The sequence below is a fragment of the Planococcus citri genome, chromosome 5 (assembly GCF_950023065.1).
Source record: "Planococcus citri chromosome 5, ihPlaCitr1.1, whole genome shotgun sequence".
Lineage (NCBI taxonomy): Eukaryota > Metazoa > Arthropoda > Insecta > Hemiptera > Pseudococcidae > Planococcus > Planococcus citri.
This window is the reverse complement of record NC_088681.1, coordinates 50,029,213-50,054,308: the sequence shown is the minus strand read 5'-3', so window position 1 is coordinate 50,054,308 and position 25,096 is coordinate 50,029,213. Positions and strand designations below refer to the sequence as shown.

Below are 25,096 nucleotides of genomic sequence, written 5' to 3'. Positions count from 1 at the left end.
ATTTTTGAAAATGACAAAAAAACATATTTGATATTATTAATTTTCTACAAAAAAAGCAAATAAGTATGGAGATAAAAATCTGATACTCGATTTGTAGACTAAAGTCAACCTCCCGAATCGATTGACATAATTTTCCAGCTGATCTGTAGTCTCCAGCAAAAGTTGTTTTTTTTTTTTTTCAAGAACTTCTAATAGCCCCAGAAGGCGTTGTAATCAACTTCGGCAGCTGAAAATATAATTTTATCATAAGTTCGACCTTCTGAATCGTTTAGGGAAGGTGAATCGCAAATCGGAGGTGACTAATTGAAAAGTGAATTTTTATGTAAGTTGAAAAATCTCAAATTTTAAAAAATTTCAAAGTCTACAATTTCTGCAAAGAAATGCTGACTTTTAAGAACTAGGAAGAAATTGCAACAAATTCTTGACATCATTTTCAACTTTTAAAAACTGGGGGAAAAATTTCCAATTTCTGGAATTTACTTCCCTTTAAATTGAAGCAGGTAAGTCTGACGTTTAAGAAATTGGAAAAAAATTAGTGAATTACCTACTGTAATCATGTCAAACTTTTAAAAATGAATCAGTGATATTTTGTAAGACTTTAATTTGGAATTCCGAGAGGCGAGAAAGGCAGACAGATGACCTTGAGAAGCCATATTGACGGGTCAATGACTCTAATAGGCCAGACAGGCAGGCAGGCAGGCAAACGATCTTGGGAGGCCCAACGACAGACAGACGATCATGAGAGGCTATATACAGGTAGGTCAGTGACCTTAAAGGGCCAGACAGACGACCTTGAGAAGCCATATTGAGATTGACTGGTCAATGACCTTGATAGGTCAGACAAGCAGGCAAATGACCTTGGGATGCCAGACATACAGACAAACAGACGACCATGAGAGGCTAGACAGGTAGGTCAGTGACCTTCTTGAGAAGCCATATTGACTGGTCAATGACCTTAATAGGCCAGACAAGCAGGCAGATGACCTTGGGACGCCAGACCAGGGCCTATTCTAAGGCGCAGCTCCGCACATTTTGCGCAGTTCCAAAAAAAATGTGTGTAGTTCCGAATTGGTTGCGCAGTTCCAAAAATTTAGCTGCGTACCTACATTTTTCATTTTATTTATTTATTCATTAAAAACCATGGATTTTTACTTCTTTGAAACCAAATTTTTCAAAAGTTTTCGCCCTCGCTTCGCTCGGGCCAAGCCATTTTCCCTTTGCATTTTCTGATTATAAGTTAGAGAGTAGAAAAATTGTTCTCTCACTTTAGAAATAATGCTTTTTCACTTGAAATACCAAAAGAATTTCTGTTCATTCCTGTCATAACTATGTACCTACCAAAAAGATCCAATTTTTCTCTAAAATACCAAAAAAAAAGTCATATTTTTCGTCAAAAATTTGTAAACAATTTGAAAACGTAGGTAGGTAGGTACTTATACTTAATTTCGTCCTGAAAAAAAAATGAAGAATTGTGAATTTTTGAGAGCTTTTGCCCTCCCATTCCTACATAGGTACTTTTGAAGATGTTTCAATTTCCTGAGAACAAAAAATTTTGAAGCCATGAAAATTAATTTTCTGTATCAAGATTGATGTTATTTTGCGTTTCAAATTATCAATTTTTCACAACTTTTGCCCTCGCTTCGCTCGGGCTACATGATTTTTCTTTTATTTTCGCTGACCAAAGTTGGTGAAGAGTAGAAAAATTGACTTCTTGCATTAAAAATAGGTATTTAAGGTCATATTTATAGACGTTACTTAGGAATTGCTTGGCTACGTAATGATTTTTAAAGTCAATTTTCCAGTCATGATTGAATTTTTAAAAATGGATCCATCATTAAATTGAGAGATTGGATGCTAAAATATTCATATATTATTTTAAAAATATGAAATTTTTAATTCGTTTGCTAGAAAAATTGAAAAGCAATCCGCAACTTAGCTGAGCAGTCCTAAGTATTGTTTATAAATACAAATATGGTCCTTTAATGTCGTTTTACTTCTAAAAAAGCATTAATTTTCAAAAGCTTTTGCCCTCGCTTTGCTCAGGCCTTCATCATTTTTTAATCGGTCGCATCGTGAGTTATGTTTGTGCAGCTCCAAATTTTCCTTAGAATAGGCCCTGCGCCAGACCGACAGACAGACGACCATGAGAGGCTAGACAGGTAGGTCAGTGATCTTGAAGGGCCAGACAGACGACCTTGAGAAGCCATATTGATGGTTCCACGACCTAAATAGATCATACAGGTGGACAGACGATCTTGGGAAGCCATATTGACGCAGGTCAATGACTCTAATAGGCCAGACAGACAGGCAGGCAGACGATCTTGGGACGACAGACAGCCGATCATGAGAGGCTAGACGCTGGCTAGACAGGTAGGTCAGTGACCTTAAGGAGCCAGACAGATAGACGACCTTGGAAATCCATATTGACAGACAAACAGACGGACGAGCTTGGAAATCCAGGCAGACAAGTCAATGACCTTGAGAGCTCAGACAGAAGTCATACGACCTTGAGAAGCCAGACAGATGGGACAATACCATAATAGACCTCTCACCTCTGGCCAGATATGCTGAGAGACAGCCATGAGAGGCTAGACAGTTAGGTCAGTGACCTTAAGTGGCCTGATAGACGAGTCAATGACCTTCAGAAGCCAGGCAGACGTCCTTGGAAAGTAATTACCAACGGGCAATGACCTTCAGAGGCCAGTCAGCTGTCAGACCGACAAACGACCTTGGGAGGCTAGATTAACAGGCCATTGACCTTGAGCTACCAGACACACGGATCAACGACCTTAAGAGACCTGACTGACAGACAGATCGACAGATCCGCTCAATGCAGAACCCCAAAAGTGGTCGTGGATTTTGATGGCAGTGACCTAAGCTGACGCAGAATCCTCGAATATGTACTATGTTTTGGAACTGGAAGAATCGGACATTTTCTGGATCCAATTTAATCTAGCCGGATCCAATAATTTTCCCCTGGACGTACCTCTACCTATCTATAAATGTATTACCCACTGGTATTTATTTTGACAGCTTGTTCATGTTTTTAAGGTCAAATACATAAAACGAAAACAGATACTGGGAAACTTTTCAACACACTTTATGATAGTAAAATTTCCTGTGGATGTACTTGATAATATTTCTACAAATATGCACCTATCTATAAAACTTGAACGGAAAGCTACATTTTTCACATTCATGTGAACACGTTTTCAACGTATAGGTACGCAATGGAATGGAAAATTACATTATTCAGCTTAATTGCGCTACTCGTCCCTACCATCATAAAAAGTAGGTAACAAGTCAAAACTTACCAGTAGGTATCTGTTTAGTAAGATTTTCATGCTGGTTTTACGAATATTTTTTAAGGTCGTCCAGATGCGTTTGTGGAAAAAGAATTATACCAACCAATCGACGTTCCTTCACCTTCTCCTATTAATGTAATTCTTCCCAGAGTCAAATTTGCCGAGACTGCAACACCCTTACAAACATCTCAAGGGCTGATTGAAATATTAAATGTGACAAATACAGGAAAAGTCAGTGAGTTATTTTATCAACAGCTCAGCTTGTGCTCAAGTACCTATACGGAGGGACAGAAAAAATTGAGCTTTAGTATTTTTGATCCGTCACTGAGAATTTTCATCTTCTCTGGTCGCGTATCAAAAATTTGAGGTCAGATGATTACTTATTGATTTGATTTCTACTTATAGTTGAAATTTACTTGATGCCAGATGACCATTCAACTATTACTGGAGGGATTTTGGGTAAAAGAATGTACAAATTAGATAAAATACGAATTTATTTAAATCAAAACCCATTTGGTCGCAGCGGAAATCTACTACAATTTATAGGGTAAGTACTTACCAATTCAGAATATCCAAGATACATGAACGGTCCACTTTTTTTATATAGTATAGAGATACAACATATGTTATTCTAATATTAAAATTGTTTATAGTGGTCCTTTAGAACCCACTGTTATATATCGAGAAGCAAAATATCCTACATTGAAAGAAGCATTGAAACATCCCGGTGGTGTAGTACAACTTAGTTATTGTGTCATAACGGTAAGTTACCTATTAAAAATATGCCATACCTATTGTCATCAATAGGTATCAGTATCAATGATTCCCATTAGGTACCTATAGGAAGTTCGCAATAATTATTGAAGTACCTGGTACCACTTTCTATTTTCTGAACCAATTTCAACTACATGTATTTTCAGGGCTTGCTTTATGAACCAAAATTCGCCCCATTTCAAAAAACTTTGGAGAAAATCAAGGAACCTGGTTCTTCCTCTCCTCTAAGAGGAGCCTTTTCGTACATTTGGTTCGACCATTTCGCACTATTCCATGATTATTTCACTTATAGAGGATCTTATCAAGATGTTAATACTGGTAAACTACATTACGGTATTACACAAATTATTGCATCGCCACAGATTATAGGATTATCCTTATTTCAGGTAAGGTATTATGAACATATTTCCAACCTTGAAAATGTAACAAAGGTACCTATAACAATTTCTTTCTTACTAATACTTATGTAATTTAATTCAGTTCAAAGCTTTTCAAGAACTGAAAGGAGATAATGGCAAGCCTTTAGACGCTATCGCTCCGTTATATCCTCAAGGGAACAGGACAGTTTTTCTGTCTATTGGTGTTCAGCAGAAATTGCACTTGGTATAAGAAATATTCTTGTTCTGAGTAATCCTATACAGAAGTAGATACATAAATACCTAGATAAATATACTATTAGATAGGTAATCAAGTTTTTAAAACTCCAAGGCTCCTGCATCAAATGAGAAAGTGCAGGTATCTAGTGTTGAAAATTCTTATTGATTTTGAATGTAACTAAAAACTAAATCTTGTAAAATTTTTGAAGGAATAAATTTTTTTGGATCTTTTTTTCAGAATTTATGCTTGCAAAACATTTTAACCAATTATAATTTATGTAGAAGAAATACAATGTAGGTAAATTGTGTCATTGGAAATAGGATAAGTACTTACTTCCTTTTTTAAGAAATATTTAGAGTGATTAGTTAATAGATAGGCAGATACCCTGCAGGTACCCAGTATGTGATCGGGAGTTAACAATAATCTTTTCATCCCTTTCTCTTGAGGAGGCTGGAGACAAACCACTGGTGTGGGTTTTTCTGCTGCATAAAACATTTGAGACCAAATGATTGATACCAAATGATTGAAAATCTTTTTTTTTTGTGGATATACGTCATGAAAATAAAATAAAATGAGCATAATAATGAAATTTCAACAATATCGATTAACCTATTTAAAAAGTAAGAATTTGGTTGACAAAAAAATTTCAGAAACCACTCAACTATTCTGTAACAAATATTTACCCTTCAATTTCCCCTGCCCCATTCCTTGCTCCAATAATCTGTCACTAGAAACTTGACCAACTGGTGCACCTTCATTTTGCACATTTTTCGCTACATGAGCCTTAGCAATAGCATCCCTTATTGCATCTTGAACATTTTCAGCTTTCATGAAATCGATCAAAGTAGTCACACGAGTGGTCAATTTTCCATCTGATTCTGATGACTCCTTGCCATCTTCCAACGTGAATTCTGATACCTGCGTTGATTTGGTGATGTTAATGGTAAGATCCAATTCATCCTTAGATGTCTTTTGAGGTAATCCCAACAATTCAATCGTCGACCAACTCAACGAACAGGTGTATGTACAGCCTCCCATTTCGTATTCTTTCACCATAGTGATCGAATTTTTATCGCATACATAGAATTTGCTACATTTCTTGAACGAATGTTGGGTCACTAGGACGATGGCTTGTTTTTCGTCGATTGTGGTAATCACCCTCCAAGATAAGTCTACTGGCGTAAGAGGAGTAAATAATTTGTAGACTATTTTTAATAAATGTGTTTTATCGTCGTTGTTGAGTAGTTCTTTCGTTCGATGCACACCAGAGTACAAAGTTAGAGGTTGATCAGTCTGAGAAATTCACCATCCATAATATGAGATTTTAATATGGTTAAAGATTAATCAAAGTATCGTGTAGAGGTAAGTAATATATACCTTGCTAGTTATTATCTTGAAATACAATAGCAACGTATTTTACAGACCTACACTCGTACCTACAAACTCACCAGTCTACTGTATAATCGAATATAGTGGTCAGCTCTTATCATGCCCATGAAAGAATCCTTGTTTTTGAGAATTAGGGTGTAGTTTAATGACAATGTAGAAGTTACTTCCCAAACTTTGGTTGGCATATCATCGGTTCCGACAAAATTATACGCGTAGTGTTTCTGAACAAAACAGAACATCGAGATTAGCATTTTCCAAGATTGTAATCTCGGTATTTTCCCGATTTATTGAAATGATTAAGTACCTAGGTACCTACCTAGCAATAATGACCAAAAAAACTGGCACCATTGCGGGTTCCAAAATATTTCCCCAGTTTCAAAAATTATAATATAATATCTTTAAATAATTTGGCATATTTAATGCGAAATATTCGGGGAGAAAGATCATCTAAAATTCTCAGTTTTTTCCCCAGAATTGTTAGAAAACATTTTTTATAACTCGAAAACTATGACATGAGACATTGACATAGGGCAGATTGGCCCCACTGCCGAAGGTAGTGCATATTTTACTGACCCCTTATATTGAAAATATTGGGAACGTGTGTAAATTATTTAGAAAAATAGAAATCTTGCATTCTTCTGTACTTTACGTACATGACGTCAGGTCGTTGTCCGAACCCCCTATATCAAGGAGTTCGCGACAAGGACGATAGAATGACAGATTTATGATGTCTTTAGTTAGCAACGTATGTGGCGGCATTCCACCCCCTGTGACAGGTCAATTAATTAATGATCTCGCGGCTCGCGTCGTGATGACATTTATGATCGAAGATAGGGTTTAAAATAATTATTTATGAGCTTTGTACTTGTACATAGCAAATTACGCACATACCACCACCCTTTAGGGGATGGATCTCGCTGCCACATACTCCTTATATTAATGATTTCTTCATAGAAATCCTCAGTTGTATTTTCTTCACAGTCATGTAGTATGTATTTCTTTAGGAATAGTGCAATGTCGTGCTTTTCGCGTGCATCTCTAAAGATGTATCTAATTCGCAGCAATGTAAAAGTTGCATCTTATCGATCGTTTATCATTATCATACTTGGTTTCGGCAATACGCGTTAGTTGATTCCTTGTCGCCTGTTAATATAATAGATCGTTAATGTCTCCCCAAAGGGGAGATTGTCAATCAAGCTATGGTTGTTTGTACCCTCTTCTAGCGAGGTAATCTAATTCGTTTTATTATATTTAATCGATCTTATCGTGATCGGAAATAGTGTCTTTTTTGGTAGTTCGTTATGTTCGCGACATATTCGGATTATGCAAAGTGATACGTGCGGTCTCGTTTAGTTAAGTTCCATCGACGCCTTTATTATTGGGTAAGGCCACCGATAGAGATGGAAAAAGCGTATAGTGTTCTGTAAGTAGTAATATGTGTATACTATTTAATTATAAGTTTTTTGTGTCGTTGTACGTCTGACTAAATTGTCTAGTGCAACGACCTTAATTAGATGAATACCTCATTATATTATTAGGAGCCTTATAGGTATATTTTTCACATGTCCTATTCCACCTGCGAGTGGCATGGGCGAAGTTATGATTCTCGTAAAAATCAGATAACTCGTAGCAGGCTTTCTCTCTATAGGTAGAGTTAAGTCATTTACGTCTCCAAATATCATTCAGTCAAATGCTATGTGAAAACATAATTGCACACGATGTATGTTTATGACGATTTGTAAATAGTGTAAATACATAGTTTAAGTAAAACAGCGTTTTTATTGAAGACTATGAACATTGAATGTGTATGGTTGAAATGATAGGTTACAGCCTTCTGAGCTAGCTGGCAACAGGCAATTATTCCCCACGTAAGGAATAATTCCAAACCTCACTGAGTACGAAATCAAACATTTCCTTCTCTCCCTTAAGTAATCTTTCCATTTCCGACTATATCAACATGACACTTACAAACATTTTACAAAATCTTTTTTTTGTAGAAAATTAGAAAAATATATGTATGACCGATTTTGCAAGAATCTTGAAATTTAATGGTATAGACCCAGTCCTAATTTCATCTTCATTTTCGCTCCAACTTACCAGGGTTAGGCGAATTTTTAAAAATTCAAAATTGACTGTTTTTGGCGATTTCTACTTTTTTTAAAAAAAGTACTAACTTGATCAGTAAAAATGGTCAAAATAAGTCCCAAAACTAATATTAATTACCCAAATCAAAATTTTACCATTTCCAGCCATTCTGGGGCCTCCAGCACGATTTTTCAATTTCTCCAGAATTTTGAATTTGCTCCAGAAGGCGTGAATATGAAGTTGGGCAGCTAAAAATCGAGTTGTAGGTACATATGTTACACTCGATCTGTTTAACGAGTTTATCAACATTTGAGCCGATTTTGAGAGTGCCTCCTCAAAAGTGGCTTTTTGACCAGCCTTTTTCAAAATTAAAAAATCCAAAAAATCAAAAGTTTCCCGTTTGTGTGGAAATTTTTGAAATTCACACGAATCGCTGTATTTTGTCCAAAACGAACCCCCCAAATCCAAATTTCACAATTTCCCGCCATTCTGAATTCTTCAGCGCGATTTTTCAATTTCTCCAGAATTTTGAACTCCAACAATTTTTTTGGACTTTTACCTATTAGGGGAGGTTCTGGGGGACATGGGTGAGGTCGATTTAAAAAACTATGGCTATATTCATGTTCAGCGATATCGAAAACATACTATTTCATGTGTCACATGAATGTAATCCTTTTTTGGGAGGATTACCCCCCCTTAGGGAGGTGCTGTGGGCCGTGGGAGGGTCCAATCAAAAATCTGACGTCATATTCGTGTTCAGCGTCACCAAAAACATACAATTCCATGTGTCGCACGTACAAAACACTTTTTTGAATTTTTACCCCCTTTGGGGAGGAGCTGGGGGCCATGGATGGGGTCCTATCAAAAATCTGACGTCATTTTCGTGTTCAGCGTCGTCAAAAACATAGAATTTGACATATCACATGCCCCAGATTTTCTTTCGAAAGTTTCGCCCAAAATCGGGGTGGGGGTGTCCACCCTCCACCAAGAGATTCCATCTCGAAACTTGAATATTTCGAAAAAGCATAAAAAGGTACATCTATGGAAATTTTTTCAAAATTTTAAATGGTAGCTCCCACTTACAGCGCCATTTTGAAATTTGAACTTTCAATTTGAAAGTACAACTTTCAATTTGAAAGTACAACTTTCAATTTGAAAGTACAACTTTCAACTTTTGAAAATTTAAAAGTGCTTAAAAAGTTCTAAATGCAATGCCCTTTCGAACTGTGAAATCAGTTTTGATCAAAGTATCGTAGTTTTGGAGAAATGGGCTGCCGAAGGTGAGTACCTCGAGACAATGTGAAAATAATGGAAGCCCCCCACCCGCCCCCTGATGGGGCTGGGACCAAACTAATTGCGGGGTTCTTACTTACTGGATGGGTGTATACTGTAAAAAAAAATTTGAGCGAAATCGAAAGACATGACTTTCAAAATCGCCTTTTTTTGGTTGAGTTGACATGCAATGACCCGAGTGACACCTCAAGAGTCGTTTTTTGACCAGCTTTTTTCAAAATTAAAAAAATCCAAAAAATCAAAAGGTGACCGTTTGTGAGGAAATTTTTGAAATTTGTGCGAATCGCTGTATTTCTTCAAGAATTAACCCCCGGAGCGAAAACTCTACCATTTCCAGCCGGTTTGGAGCGAGAGTGACACCTCAAAAAACCACTCTTGAGGTGTCACTCTCAAAATCGACTCAAATGTAGATAAACTCGTTACACAGGTCGAGTATAATATACAATTCAATTTTTAGCTGCCCAACTTCATATTCACGCGTTCTGGAGCAAATTCAAAATTCTGGAGAAATTGAAAATCGCGCTGGAGGCTCCAGAATGGCTGGAAATGGTAAAATTTTGATTTGGGGGATTAGTTACGGACAAAATACAGCGATTCGTGCAAATCTCAAAAATTTCCTCACAAACGGTCATCTTTTGATTTTTTTGATTTTTTAATTTTGAAAAAAAGCTGGTCAAAAAAACACTCTTGAGGTATCACTTCCAAAATCGGCTCAAATGTGGATAAACTCGTTAAACAGGTCGAGTATAATATACAACTCGATTTTTAGCTGCCCAACTGCATATTCACGCCTTCTGGAGCAAATTCAAAATTCTGGAGATATTGAAAAATTGCGCTGGAGGCTCCAGAATGGCTGGAAATGGTAAAATTTGGATTATTAATATCGGTTTTGGGACTTATTTTGACCATTTTACTGATCAAGTACGTACTTTTTTTTAAAAAAAGCAGAAATCGCCAAAAACAGTCAATTTTGAATTTTCCAAAATTCCTCAAAAATCGAAAAATGAACTTGGGCAGCTGGAAATTTGGTTTCGGGGGTTTTAGACTATGCACTTTCCAAAAATAGCGGTCCCGTTCAAATCGGAGTGTGACACCTCAAGAGGTTCCCTTAAAGAAGTATCCACTTACTTCTCGATCATACGAGTTCACATTGTCTACACCGTCTAGAGTTGATTCGAAGTAAGTAAAGCTGACTTTCGACGGATCAAGCTCGTAAAATTCTCTTATTTCTTTCCGGAGTAGTAAGCTTGGTGATGCTATATGATGAATCGTGTACCAGAATTTGGCTTTTATTTCCTTTCTGGATATGGAATACGTGGAATACGAAGAATCCGAGGAATACGTGTAACAGAAGGTGTAAACGGGTAAAAATTGGGCATCCTGAATCGAATTCGCAATAAAATTGAGAGTTAATAAGGTTTAGGTAAATAATCAGTCGTCGCATCCATCACCAGAATCGACTGCGAAAATTTTCAAACTCATCTGAAGGCTCATCTACTTGGGTTAGATCTCCGTGAATTTCAAACCGAATTATATAAAATAGTTGATACCTACCCCTGCTACGTATTTTGATATCTGAAAAGTAAAATTTTTAAAATAATTACCCAATCAAAACTGGCATGAATTTAACGAATAAGCATAAAGTATTTCATAGGAACAAATAGACATCATACCGGATATCCAACTCCTAGCATCTCTGCCCCAGACAGACCGCAATTCAATTCTCCATCGCTGCTTTGCTCAACTTTTATAATTGACGGTTCGGAGACGATTTTTCCTGGACAGTCGCGGTCAGGACCAATATAATTCATAGTAAAGAATAATACATTGTTTATTGACCTCAAGTCACTCTTTAGCTTCCAATGCTTTTCCGATTTAAATTCTTTGGGCGAAAATCGAGGACATGCTGGTTTGAATTCTTGTTTGGGTAGGCCTACATCGTTGTCTTCGGAATCGTTATAAAAATAACCAACATGGTCATCGTCTCCGTCACAATAGTGAGGTACAGCAAGTGCCCACTGTGGTGATTTACGGTCTCTTACTAGAGCTATTGGTGCAGATGCTGAGTTTCTGGGCAATTTTATTTCCTCTGTAAAAAAATGTAAAAAATAAAAAAAACAATGAAAATGAATTATGTGTAAATAGCCAGAGGAATGTAGAATAAATTTCCATCGGTTTAGAGTAAAATGAAATACAACCTAGTGAAATAGTTTCTTTGATAAGGAAATTGAATAATAATATTATAACGAATGAACTTCGTAACGATGTCATAACGAAATTATACCTACGAGGCTTTTCGCGAACAGAAACTGATTATTCATAACAGAATGTTTCATCGTTTTATATCGTTTTAAAAATCGTTAAAAATACCTACCTACGTCGATATGAGTAAGAAATCAAATCATCAGGTCTATAGGTAAACACATATGTAATCAGAGAATAACTGTAGCAGGTAACCTGCAACAGTTTCTAAATCGAGTAAAATACACGTATAATAAATATTTCACAACTGACAGTTGAAATATGTTATCGATATTTCAAGAATTTAAAGTTCTTTTACAGCATGTCCCTCTTCTCTCCACATCTATAGTCTTGAAAAAAAATAATCCGCATAAACGTACGTATTAGATATAGATAGGTAATCATTTTCAATTTTTTTATTGTAAAAAATAAATAACAAAAAATTCTTGTTAAAAAAACATCAAGTATCAAAAGGGTGGTAAACCGAATTTTTCGGGAACAAAGTCCAGCAATGATTTAATCACATATGTGGCATTATCTTCGGTACATTTAACATCTCCATATGGGACCCAGACAACTTGCATGCCAGCTTTATTTGCAGCGGTAACACCACTAGGAGCGTCTTCAAAAACAAGGCACTGGAAAATGAATCACGAATGAGGGATCATTATTTGAAGTACCTATTTTTACCTCGAGATAATTTTTAATGGAAATAATGAGTAATTAGTAGGTGTAGGTATTGTTTAAAGTGGACATGGCGGTTAGGTACCTTTTCAGGTTCCGGGTTACCAGGAAATCTTTTAGCGCATACTAGAAATACATCGGGATGTGGTTTGCCTTTGATTACTTCTGGATCGCTGCTTCCCATCACCATGTGAGGGATAAGATCGAAAACTTCACGATGATTTTTTATTTTATTTTGTACGCTTTCGTGGCTGCTGCTTGTAGCAATACCCATAGGAATGTTGTGTTTGGCTAAATGTCTTATTAGTCTTTCAGCACCTGTAATTGATTTGAATAATTAATATGTACTTATGGTACTGAATGAGTTTTATTTATTTTTTTTTTATATCATTCGAGCAGTGTCCAAAATAAATACAAGGGGTTTTATTTTTAATCGCATATACCCACATTTGTTATGATTGAAAGGCACTTATTCCTCCAAAGATTTATAAATTAGAATACTTTTCATCAGTTGTTCAAATAGACACTTGAATAGGTACCTTTTCAAAATATTTTTTTAAAAATGTTTTAGTTCCTATTTTTTTCAATTTTGCTGTATTTTTTACTATTACGAAATATGTACTTATAGGTACTAAAACTATCTTGCTTCATTTTTTGAATGATTTTTCAATTTTTTTTTGCACTCTTAATCCTAGTGTTTTTTAATAGCATCAGAAAAATACATAAATAATTTGGAAATTCTCCGAAAACACATTCGTAGAAATTTGTTTGCCAAAGGAGGAGTCCCAATAAGGCCACTTTTAGGGCCCCGCACAGTTATCGACTCCACCACTCTTAAAATGTTTGTCCCAAATACGAATCTGTGGTTAGTTAACCCAAAAAGACAATTTTTTGGGGTCCAGGGGTTCCCAAAGTTGTGAATAAAAAAAGAATTTTAGGAATCACTGAGTATTATTTTCAAAAACTTTTCTAGCGAAAAATATTTGTTTGAACCCAATAAACGTTATGCGAGGTGATTTTTCTATTTTCGACCCTCAAGGGCAGAAATTGGAGGGTTTTGCTTTTTGGAAAATTTTGGAACCTACCCCTTTGAACCACGATAAAAAGCTTTTTACAGTTCATTAGTATCTGAAAGACCTCCATGCTACCAAATTTTGAGCTCAATAAAATTTTGCGCTGGTACTCAAAAATCCAATTTTCCAATTTTTCGTAATTTCTATACTTTGGGAACCCCTGAAAAAATGAATACCTGCGATTCGCGCCAAACGTAACGTTTTGAGGTATATATTCAATTATCTAGGTGAAAAAGTTCAATTAAGCTCCCTGTATATTTGTGATTTTTGAACCCTTTTTTTGGAGCCCCCACTTTAGGCACCCCTAAAAAAAGCATTAATTTACACATATTTTTTCAAATAATTTGAAGAATTTACATTTGAAACACTCTAGCAAGTGTTCGATCATTTTTCATTTCATTTATCCTGTAACTTTCAAAATTGAGCTTTTTTGGGTCAAATTCTGAGATTTTACTTCGTTGAAATCGTGAAAACGTGATTTTAACGTTTTTTCGAAGAGTAAAATCTTAGAATTTGACCCAAAATTGCCCAATTTTGAAAGTTACAGGAAAACTCATACGAAAAATTATCGAGCACTTGCTGGTGTGTTTCAAATGTAAATTCTTCAATTCATTTGAAAAAATGTGCTTCAACGCCTTTTACAGGGGTGCCCAAAGTGGGGGGCTCTGAAAAAAGGGTTCAAAATTACGAATATACAGGGAACTTTAATCAACTTTTTCATCTAGATTATTGAATATATACTTCAAAACGTTACGTTTGGCGCAAATGGCAGGTTTCTAATTTTCCAGGGGTTCCCAAAACATCGAAATTACGAAAAATTGGGAAATTGGATTTTTGAGTACCAGCGCAAAATTTTATTGAGCTCAAAATTTGGTAGGATGGAGGTCTTTCAGATAATAATGAACTGTAAGCAGCTTTTTAGCGGGGCTGAAAGGGGTTGGTTCAAAATGGTGGTTCCAAAATTTTCCAAAAATCATAACACCCCCCCCCCCCCAATTTCTGCCCTCCAGGGTGGAGAGTAGAAAAATCACCTCGCATAACGTTAATCGAGTTCAAACAGATATTTTACGCTAAAAAAGTTTTTGAAAATAATACTCAGTGGTTCCTAAAATTCTTTTTTTATTCACAATTTTGGGAACCCCTGGAGCCCAAAAAATGGCGGACATTTATTACAACATTTTACTAGTATTCGAGTCGATAACTGTGCGGGGCCACTTTTTCTTCATTTTTAAAAATCAACTTTCAGTTTTTCAACAATCTTTTTTCGTTTTTTTCAAAATGTCATATCTCATTTTTTAATTAGGATACTTTTTATCAGTAGCTCAAATAGCTATACTTTGTACTTAAAATTTCTCTCTTTTTTCCAACTTTTTGTTCCCCAATTTGTTTCAAATTTCAGTTTTATTTCATTAAATAAAATTTTCAGATGTTTTTTATCATCACTTAGTTACCTACTTATTTTTTCAATTTTCTATTCAGCTTTATTTTTTTTTAAATTTTTTACATCATAAGAATGAGTCTACAGCTATTAAATTCTACAAAAACACATCTGAAGTCGTTTCACAAAATTACACAAATTTTTCATATTTTTTTTTTTTTTTTTAAGTTTTTACAACAATGAAGAGTGATATTCCAAAACTCGCTTTGTCCATTTTCACAACTTTTCAGGAGAGAGGAAAAACAGTTTCCCTTTAAAGGGGTAAATTGGCTTTTTAGGCGAGTTTAGCACTTTATTTGGGTGAATTTATGATGTAGGAGTGTAGGTATACATTTCATCCACTAAATACTGCTGAAAAAAATTTCAATAAAAATGGACAAAGCTCGTTTTGGAACATTATTTTTTTTTTAATTTTTAGTGAATTGGCTATTTAGGTGAGTTTAACACCTCATTTTGGTAGGTTGATGATGTAGGAATGTGAGTTGATACTTCATCTACCAGGTACCACTGAAAACCCAACTTTGATAAAAATGGACAAAGCGAGTTTTGGAATATCACTCTTCAATATTTTTGGTTTCTTGTACGTTTTTTTCAATAGGTACCTACTTTTTCAAATTTTTTATAAATAAATGTTTCGATTATATGATAACTGTCTTGAAAATGACTTTCTATTTTTTTTAGGTCTTTTTTTAGATTCAAAGTATTTAAAACAAAAAGTGCTTAGGTGTTTTTTATAGCAAAGAATATTATGTATGAAGATTTTGTCAAATTCATACATTTTGTTCTGAGTTTCCAAAAATCAAATTAATTTTTAATATTTCAGTTTTGAAAATAATTTCATGAACTCCCGATTTTTTTGAGAAGGAGGGGGGGGGGTTAATGTTTTTCAATTTTCTTTCATTTTTTGAACGAATCATCTTCGCGAATCATCCCTTACAGATCTACACTTAATATGAGCAGGAAGGAAAGGGCGACTGTTTCATACATCTTTTTTGCCTATTTTTGTTTCAAAAATCCTGGGAGGAAAAATTACCAATTTTTTTGCTGAACTTTTTTTTGATAGGTATTTTTATTTGACACAAAATAATGAAAATAAATGAAATTATTTACTCAAAAATTCGAAGAAAAAAAACAATTTCGAGATTATTGGAACACCCTGTAGGTGGAATCGAACCCCCCTTCAACGCAAAAAAAACACGTCATCGATCTGATCAATTCAAAATCATGACAATACCTATAGTACCAATTGTACCTATCTCTTGAACAAAGACTATTTTTTAACCATACTGTAGCTTATTTAGAGTCTATTTTTACTTTTTTGCTACGAAATTTTATTGCTTCTCTCAGGCGATTATTTCATCAACTAGTATAGGAATTCCAAAAAAACCAAACAAACAAACAATAAAGAATGTGATCCATCAAGTACTTAAGGACAATTAGGTATAGTTAAAAACTCATAATAATAACCTGGCATTAATTTGCAGTCTTGCAACAAATATAGAAAACTATTGAACTCTTGATCGTATTCCTCTGGTGTGATAGGCAAACCGCAAACTTCGATAATTTTCCGAGCACAGTCTAAATCTGTGAATCCTCGTATCATCTCTTTCAATCCATCCGGATACTTTTTGCCATACTTTGCAACGATCGATTCGTCAAGTTCATGGTAGCATTTTTCACTATCTAAAAAAAAACAAAAAAAACACCAATAATTAAAAAAATCAATAACATCACCTCAGTGATTTCATTGCCTACGCTTATACGTAATTTCAAATCAAACGAGAAGCAAGGATGCGGTCATTCACCTAAAAGTAATCCATCCATGTCGAAAATTACGTGAGTAACGGGTTTAAAAATGGTCCCATTGGTTCCATTGATTCCATTGGTGGTGACACTTGACGATGTTAAACTCATTGCTGCGATTTATGATCTGGAATAAAAAATATTAAAAATGAGCAGCGATGCAAACGACCATCAACTTGATGCACTCGAACACACAATAATTCCGAACAAGTAATTTTTTTCAAAAAATATTATCTCATCTTGAAAATTAGCAAAATACGAAACAAGATAACAGATTCATCATAATCTCAATTCGCTAAACTATCTAAATAAATTCTAATTACTTCAACGTCTCTTTATCGTACCTACATGAGCTGAACCCTAACAAATATCTAAAAATTCTCAATTCGCTAAACCATCTATGCAATTTTAATTATGTACTCGAACGCCTCTTTATCGTACCTACATAAGCTAAACCCTAACAAATGTTTGAAAATTCAAGCTATAGTTCAACAAGTTCACAACAACTTACTATTTTATCTTTCTTTTCAACTAAATAATGAATTCTATTTTCTATTCGTTCCAATGCAATATTTTTATCAACACGAAACACCAAAAAAATAACCGAACTCAAATTTCAAAAGAAACACTCGACAACGCGACACGATGAATTTTTCACTGCGTTTGGTAAACCTATCTTTGAAACGCCCGAACTTCTAGTGAATCGCAACGAAATCACACGATTCGTTCGTATAAAATTTATCGCGTGCTCGGTCGAAAGGTCACGAGGTCATAAGCGCGGAGAAGGAACGACTTTAGCCATTTTCAAGGTCCCTGACCGGTTCCCTCAGGCTTGACAATGGAAGAGAAGCTCTTTATTGCAACGCAAAACGTCGCTGATTTTCTTCCGTCGCGTTGGCTCGGTTCGTCGAAAATATCTCATCACGTGGTTTAGTCACGAGGACGAGAGACACCAACAAGTATTACACTAATTAAACTGATAACGCTTCAGATTCACGTAACGTAGCGAAAACCCGAATCTGATACAGAATCAAAACGATCGCCACTTCCTTCTTCATTATTATACCTATTCGAGAAAAATAATCTCTTTTTAATCCCCTGTCAATCAAAAAAAAAATCAATTTAAAAAATAATTCGCAATATATAATTCTATATCGAATGATCAAAAAACAAAAATAAATAACAAAATGATCCAAGATCAATGTCTGTATCGATTCTTGCGTTCCATTCGTTTCAATTCGCTTTGCTGACCCTGGCCCCAGTTCAAAATCTGTTTCACTTTAGCTTTTCTTTCAGCATCCCTACAAAAAAAAACACAACCGATTAAATTGTCATCTCGGTTGAATTATTCCATACGCAAAATTCATTAAAAAATACGTACTTTTGAGCTTGCTCTGAGACTTTAACTCGAGCAATGAAACTTCTATCTTTACGTATCTCCCTCAAGGCACCTTTCATTTCACGTTTATATTGATGGAGTAATTTATCATGTTCTTGTTTAGCTTGAGATGTAGTTCTAAACGACTGGCCATCGATTCTGAAATAAAAACGGAAGAATTAATAAAACACCAGAAGAATTACTTACTCGGAATTAGAATGAAATTGGTTATACTTACACTTGTCTAATATTAGGTTCGTATAATCTGAGAGCTTTTGGTCGTTTTCTCTGAGCAACTAAATACTGTATAGGACGACTTAGGGTGGCAGATATCTTAGTTTTCAATTCACTAACTTCGTCGGAGCAGCATTTCGGGTAAGTTTCGATCTAAAACAACGAGTATTGGAATTAGAAATAGAAAAACGATTCACTTTTCTGCACATTCGAGCACCAGAGGTGGTGAATATAGAAAATCACATACTGGTAACTGTTCGAGTTGTTTCAAAATGGGTTTCCAAATGGCATAAGATGCTGAAAAACTTTCGTAATGTTTTACATAAGCCGAGAGTAATTTTAGAGCGGTGAAAATGAATTTGAGTTTATCTTCGTCGTTCAGATCAGCTTCGCTGCTCAAGCTAGAATATGATAGTTGTAAATTTTCCGGCCTGTAAATAAAAACATATCGAGATGAGCATGAATATGAAGGAGATTCGAATGAAAAGCTAAAATATCGTTAATGAAGTCACAAACTTACGATAAATTCTTCTTCGAATAATTTTTCTTCAACGTCAAACTTTTATTTTTCGAATTGACCGGTGGAATGGCTTCCTGAGTATTAGGAACTGCAGTATACAGGACACATTTCAAGAAATTTACAGCTTCTGGGCAGTAACGATTTGATAATGAAATATACTGCAAAAAATAACGTTTTATTTAGTCACTCGATCAGCTCGTAATTTGTTGTTTTTTTCCAAAAATTGGACTGGAGAGAAGATTTCATGAAACCATGAACGTAATTTTCAGTTTTAATCATTCTTGGGGGTTTCAGTGGTATTAAAAAAATATTTTTTAGATGAGGGCGGGAGGGGAGAGGCGAATGAAAGAAATCTCCTACAAAGTAGTTTTAGAAGATAAAATTACGAGTACTTTAACCTTCAAAAATTTAATCATACCGGTTCAAAAAACTTTTATCAAAAAAGTGAGAGGGCACTAGAGGTGAAAAAATATCAACTCTAATTACGAATTAAAATATTTTAAAAATTATTTCAAAGGTACATTTTCACGTTATAAAAATTTCATAGTATTAGGTAGGGCAAGAAAAATGTTGTGAGGTCATCAACATGATTTTCAACCTCTTTTGGAGTCCAGAAGAAGGCATTTCAAATTTTAAAAAAATCCCAATGACTAAAAATTTGCATTTTAAGATTTCTCAACATATCAAAAATATTATAGAAGTAAAAAATAATATTTTTTGATTTTAGCATACATAGAATTTTATTAACTCGTCACTTAGTTAGATCAAAAAAGAAAACATTTCTTCAAAAAAAAAAAAAAAAAAAAAAAAAGAGTAAAAAATTTTGTAAACTTTTTTTTGTTGAAAAATATTAGTCATCAAAAAAATAATCCAACCAAACCAAATTTCTTCGACATTAAGCACTGACGAAATAAACAAATCTTGATACAGAAGATACTACAGAAAATTTTCAGTGCCCTCTCTGCCCCTTCCCTACTTTTTGGAAAAATATAGTTTTCAAAAATGATTCGACTTTTGAAAAACGAATCCGAAAATTAAAAAAAAAATCAAGAGGCAGATGAACGAGGAGATTCATTTTGAAAATTCATTTCATCATTAAGAAAACTCACCTCTAACATAAGCGTAGCTAAAAACAATCCTTCGGCGATGAACTGGCCATTTTTACAAGAATTCTGGGATATCACACGAGCTAAGAAAGCAGTAGCTGGAGTAGCAACTGGATGATAATAATCAGAAGTAGGGAACAATATGGGCACTAGTTTCAAAACAAGCAGCATATCCGGAGTAGCTCCTTGTTTGGTATCTGAGCTGAACGCTTCGTGTTTTCGTTTAATTATATCGAATACAATTTGAGCTGCATTTTCTCCAGATACTTGAACGAGATCGAATAACACAGGAGTCAGTTTACTAGCGAAAATCCAGCTTTCCTGAAACGAAAATAGATTTAAAGTTTCTCGAACCGGAATGGCTGTGATGTTGAACACAAAATGTCTTACTTTAGTAAGCGATTCGTGAAATAATTCGTCTAGATACTGCAATAAAATTCTGAAAAATTGCATCAAATGATCAACATTCGATACACCGGCGTGAACTTGTTGATTTTTCACAGCCTCTTTGATTAGTTTGATTTTGCCATCTGTATCGTTCTCGCCGAGTAATTCTTTCAGAGCTGATATACTTCCTGGTACTGAAAGATCAATTCGATTAGAGTTCAAATTTTGTTGGTTTTCGAGAAATATGTTTTCGTATAACGATTTTCCAAACTTACCGAATGATTTACTTTTTTTAAGAGGTGGTTTTTCGATTTCTGTTAGTTTACTAGTGGAAGGAGTTTCTTTTTTTTCTTCGTCTTCGTCTTCGCTGTTTTCAGATTCGTCGTTTTCTTCTTCTTCGTTATCATTTTGATCATCATCGTCTTGTTCACTTTGGTCATCTTCGTCTTCATCGTCGTTATCATCATCTTCTTCGTCAAACACATCCAAATCAAGACTAAACAAATCCAAACCAACAGATTATTACGTTGATCTACACAGATTATCAGTCATGTGATGTTATTTGATATCACAAGAACTACTCACCCATCATCTAAATCATCAGCACTTTGATGTTTCTTCTGAGGCGGTTCGTCTGCATCTTCAGCAGTAGGTTCAATGGTACGTTTCATTCTCTCGAGTCGTTCTTTTTCCAATTTCTCTAACCTTTGTCGTTCTTCATTACGAACTTGATCTTCGCTTTTCAATTTATCACTAGGCTAAAAAACGATATAATTACAATCATTTTAAACTCACAAATTCCAACAACCAGATCTTGGGATATTCGTTTAAAAAAATACTCACTCTTCCAACCGGTTCGAATTTCAATTCACGAACCAGCACATCGTACGGTTCATGATTCGGTTTAAACCCTTCATCAGCATCTTTCTTGGAATCGGTAACCAGAGGAAACAGATCTTTCAAATCGTTGTCTAATTTCTCGGTCAAGTTCTGCGTTTCTTCTTTGGTCTGCTGACGTTCGGCTTTTTTACGTTTGGATTCAGCGATCAACATATCAATGGTGCTCTGATGACTGGACGATTCCGGTGTTACTTTGGTAAATAGACCTCCACCGAAATGAGCCTCTTTTACGAAACTGGCTGCAAAAGTACGAATAAAATGCATTATTGAATTGGTATAAACGTTGGATTTTTTCACAAGTACACCAAATGTACGAAGTAAACAAACCGTCTAATCTTCCATCATCTTCTTCTTCGTCACTTTCGTCCACCGGTGTATCGAATTTCTCAACGTCTTGTAACGATCTACCTTGATGAGTTAGTACTTCTTCGTCGCCACCCAAATTGAACAATTCTTTCTGCGAAAAAAAAGTTCGAATATTCATAAAATTCTCGTCAGTGAACTGTGAAGAAGAACAAGCTAAAGTCATCGTACTTTGTTGGTTTTCACACGATGGGCAACAAATCGAGCCATTACTCTGTCTTCGGCAGTCATGTTACGATTTTTTTCTCCAATTCGACGGTCGAAGAATTTATTTGCTTTATTTTGCAGCTTATACTCCAACAGTAGAGTGTTTTTTCTCTGTAAAAATGAACCGAACACTTAGTAGATTTCGTACAGAAAGGTTGAGAGATGTCTGAGAAGAAATGTATACTACTGACTTTTTTTATGGACTTGGTTCGGCCAGTGGTGAATTTAGAGAGGACTCTGTCCTTGTTGGTCATATTCTTCATTTTTCTATTCTGAAATACAACGTGAATATCAAGTTAATATTGGTGAATATGAATGAAATACCAATGATTTCGATACTGATAACAGCATTGAACGGAAATATAATCAATATTAATGCAAGAAAAACAACGTATTACTTACTTTGTTTTTCTTCATCGTGACAATATCGATTACTAGAGTGAAATATGAAGAAAAATTGATTGAATAAAGTACAGAAATTAAATTAATTTTAAATAATTTGTAAAATAATTAGAAACACGAGTGTTTATCACATCTCACATGTTTATCATGTGTACAAAGTCGTAAATTTTTTTGGATGCGGAACGCACCACAGTGGAAGTGGCACGTTGCCTTTCCATTAAAATTTTTACATTATTTTTGAGGTCCTCGATACTAGCGCTATCTGGCGTCGCGTAAAAATACAACATAAAGAACAGATTTTTATTATTTTTTTTTTTTTTTAGCAGCAATGTGAAATTTTAAAAATATTTCTAAAAAGAATCAAAGTGAATACAAAGGGTATTCCCGGTTAAGGCTATTCTCTACCCTAGTGAAAACGTTCGAAATATGAAGCCGATTTGTTCGTTACTTTCATCGTTTGTTCATAAGATTGCATGTGATCGAGTGAACGAATTTAGTCGTACTTATGTCCCGCGACCCGCTCCCATCTAAACTTCAGACGGGGATTTCTCCGTGAATTTTCAAAATTCTTTCAATTTTTTTTCACCAATGCTAATAATTTATCATTGAAAGCGAGGGTATGTAGCCATATTTTCCAATTTAGCTTTTCCAACGGAGATCTGAGCATCAATAATACCTCCATTCAATTCCCAATGACGGCCACAAAATGACATAAATCAAAAATATCTCGACATACCCTCGCTTTTGAATGTTTTCTGAGTAAAATAAACCAAACCCCACGAAAATCCGTCCAGTAGTTTTCGCACAATCCCCGGCCAAAGTTCGTAGTTTTCATCAAAAATCGCTACTGATAACAGGGGTAGAGAATAGCCTTAAGATAGGTGAAATGGCCCTATTCCCAGATTTGGAAAATCATGATGGATTATTGTTGGGTACCTCCAATAAAAATTTTCGAGCGGAATTTCCGCCCCCCAACCCACCCTCCTTGGCCAGTATAGCCAAAAAAACGCGTTTTTTGCGCGAAAAATTCGGTATCCATGAGTGGTGGGGGTAAAATTCTGGTACCACGCGGAATGTGTAGGGAAAGCCTGGGCCTTTCAACACGATTTTTTTCAAAAATTTTTATCATAGTGGTGGGGGTAAAATTGACAAAAGAAAACTTTGAAGCGCCACAGCTCCGAACTGAAGGGTACTACACAAAAACTGTTTTCGCCAAAATGTGTCTTTTTACAAGTACTTTCTTCCTACTAATCCATGAAATTGAAATTTTGTCTGCAAAAGGCTCATATTTGCAAAAAACTCTAAAAAATACGGGTTTTTCGAGTTTTTTTGCAAAATTATGCGAAATATGCGAAAAATGTATAGAACAAAAAATGTTGAGCGTCGACTTTTACCCTAGAAAACGTGTTCAAAAGATTGTCAAAACGCTCATCTACTGAAATTAGCTCAAATTGTAATCATGAACTCCGTGAATAAAAAAATACCAAAAAAATTCAAATTGAGATCAGAGCGATTCAGTTATAATTTTCACGGTCTTCTCATTTTAAACACATTTCCAAAAAAAATCCTTCAAAATGAAAATATCGCAAGTCAAACTTACATAAAGTTGCCATAATTTTTCAGCATTTTTGAAGATCCTTTACCCATTTATGTACTAGATTTTCTGAAAAAAGTATATGTTGTGTAATGTGTATTGATTTTAAAAATGGAAAAAGCAGCACTTTTGAGACAAATTCTGGCAAACGTTAGAACTTTTTGACAATTTTTTCAAAAACTGTACATTCAATCTATTTTGGCTAACACAAGATTTTATTAACCAATTTGGCATAAAATAGAATTTGGATAATTCATCAGAAAAAGGCCTTTGCCCACAATATTTTGTCAAAAAAGTGGAACTTGCAGACAATTTTGACAAAAAGCTGTAGTTTTGAAAATGTTGGCTAAAAGCAGAAGTTTTTTCACAATACTTACCTATAGGCATGTAATTTTAATTTACCTATTTATTTTGAAATAACTGAGAAAAAATTGAATTTTGACAATGGTTTGGCAAAAAACAGGATTTCTTTAGGATAATTTTGGGAAAATCAAGAATTCTTGCCAATTTAGGCAACAAGATTTTTTGAACATTTCGGCAAAAAGCAGGAGTTTTCTTTTGGAAATTTTCACAAAAGTTAGGAGTTTTTTTTATAATTAAATTTTGACAAAAAAGGAACTTATTTACGATTCTGACGCAAACGAGATTTTTTTGACAATTTAGGCAAGAACAGAAACTTTGCAGACAATTCTGGCAAAAAATATAACACCGCGCGACTTCTTAGGATCATTTTGGCAAAAGAAAGAAATTTTGACATTTTGGCTACTAACAAAGTTTTTTGGTCATTTCTACAAAAAATATTAGGACTTTCTTGATAACGTCAAAAAAAGGTATTTTTTCAACAATTTTGGAAAAAACGGGACTTTTTTGGAAATTTGGACAAAAGTTGGGATTTTTTAATAATTTTTTTTACAATTTTGGCGAAAATGAGACTTTTTTTACAATTCTGGCGATAAGGTTTTTTGAACATTTTGGCATAAAACATGTACTTTTTTGTTCATTTTTACAAAAAGTCATAATTATGGCAAAAAATTGGAATTTTTGAAATTTTGGACAACAGGTTTTTTGTTCATTTTTACAAAAAATATCAGGATTTTTTGATAACGTCATTTAGAAGAAAATGTATGTATTTTTCGACAATTATGACCAAAAACAATGCTTTTTTGATAATTTCGACAGAAGTTAGAATTTTTTTATAATTTTCACAAAAATGTGACTTTTTTGATAATTTTGGCAAAAGCAGGAAATTTTAACAAGTTTGCAGTAGCGATTTTTCGCCCCATACTATGTAGCGACATGACGAACGTGACAATTATCAGATAG

General features: G+C 34.7%; 4 protein-coding genes across 6 annotated transcripts; 1 reads left to right on the top strand and 3 right to left on the bottom strand.

Moving 5' to 3' along the window:
* Nucleotides 1–3,144: 3,144 nt before the first annotated feature.
* LOC135849454 (uncharacterized) lies at nucleotides 3,145–4,906 on the top strand. 2 transcript variants are annotated; one of them, XM_065369904.1, is made up of 6 exons: nucleotides 3,145–3,291; nucleotides 3,370–3,540; nucleotides 3,732–3,852; nucleotides 3,959–4,067; nucleotides 4,226–4,465; nucleotides 4,560–4,906. In XM_065369904.1, exons 1-6 carry the CDS (start codon nucleotides 3,231–3,233, stop codon nucleotides 4,686–4,688), a joined length of 831 nt encoding a protein of 276 aa, XP_065225976.1. In that variant the 5' UTR covers nucleotides 3,145–3,230; the 3' UTR covers nucleotides 4,689–4,906. The 2 variants fall into 2 exon arrangements, with proteins under 2 accessions (XP_065225976.1, XP_065225975.1); XM_065369903.1 differs by having other exon boundaries at nucleotides 3,711–3,852.
* A 115-nt stretch (nucleotides 4,907–5,021) lies between these two features.
* LOC135849455 (uncharacterized) lies at nucleotides 5,022–11,953 on the bottom strand. 2 transcript variants are annotated; one of them, XM_065369906.1, is made up of 5 exons: nucleotides 11,642–11,953; nucleotides 11,117–11,532; nucleotides 10,572–11,018; nucleotides 6,125–6,286; nucleotides 5,022–5,969 (listed from the first exon to the last, which is right to left on the bottom strand). In XM_065369906.1, the coding sequence occupies exons 4-5, from the start codon at nucleotides 6,248–6,250 to the stop codon at nucleotides 5,334–5,336; spliced, it is 762 nt and encodes a 253-aa protein (XP_065225978.1). In that variant the 5' UTR covers nucleotides 6,251–6,286; nucleotides 10,572–11,018; nucleotides 11,117–11,532; nucleotides 11,642–11,953; the 3' UTR covers nucleotides 5,022–5,333. The 2 variants fall into 2 exon arrangements, with proteins under 2 accessions (XP_065225978.1, XP_065225977.1); XM_065369905.1 differs by lacking the exons at nucleotides 10,572–11,018; nucleotides 11,117–11,532; nucleotides 11,642–11,953 and having other exon boundaries at nucleotides 6,125–9,779.
* A 132-nt stretch (nucleotides 11,954–12,085) lies between these two features.
* Nucleotides 12,086–17,666, bottom strand: LOC135849456 (probable pseudouridine-5'-phosphatase). The gene is made up of 5 exons (XM_065369907.1): nucleotides 17,194–17,666; nucleotides 16,685–16,809; nucleotides 16,347–16,562; nucleotides 12,454–12,686; nucleotides 12,086–12,322 (listed from the first exon to the last, which is right to left on the bottom strand). Exons 2-5 carry the CDS (start codon nucleotides 16,791–16,793, stop codon nucleotides 12,152–12,154), a joined length of 729 nt encoding a protein of 242 aa, XP_065225979.1. The 5' UTR covers nucleotides 16,794–16,809; nucleotides 17,194–17,666; the 3' UTR covers nucleotides 12,086–12,151.
* Nucleotides 17,667–17,803: 137 nt separating this feature from the next.
* Nucleotides 17,804–22,336, bottom strand: l(3)07882 (Nucleolar protein 14 homolog l(3)07882). The gene is made up of 14 exons (XM_065369902.1): nucleotides 22,180–22,336; nucleotides 21,969–22,049; nucleotides 21,742–21,888; nucleotides 21,535–21,664; nucleotides 21,151–21,446; nucleotides 20,893–21,065; nucleotides 20,583–20,803; nucleotides 20,311–20,501; nucleotides 19,924–20,241; nucleotides 18,815–18,972; nucleotides 18,542–18,725; nucleotides 18,299–18,447; nucleotides 18,064–18,219; nucleotides 17,804–17,983 (listed from the first exon to the last, which is right to left on the bottom strand). Exons 1-14 carry the CDS (start codon nucleotides 22,192–22,194, stop codon nucleotides 17,881–17,883), a joined length of 2,322 nt encoding a protein of 773 aa, XP_065225974.1. The 5' UTR covers nucleotides 22,195–22,336; the 3' UTR covers nucleotides 17,804–17,880.
* Between the last annotated feature and the right edge of the window lie 2,760 nt (nucleotides 22,337–25,096).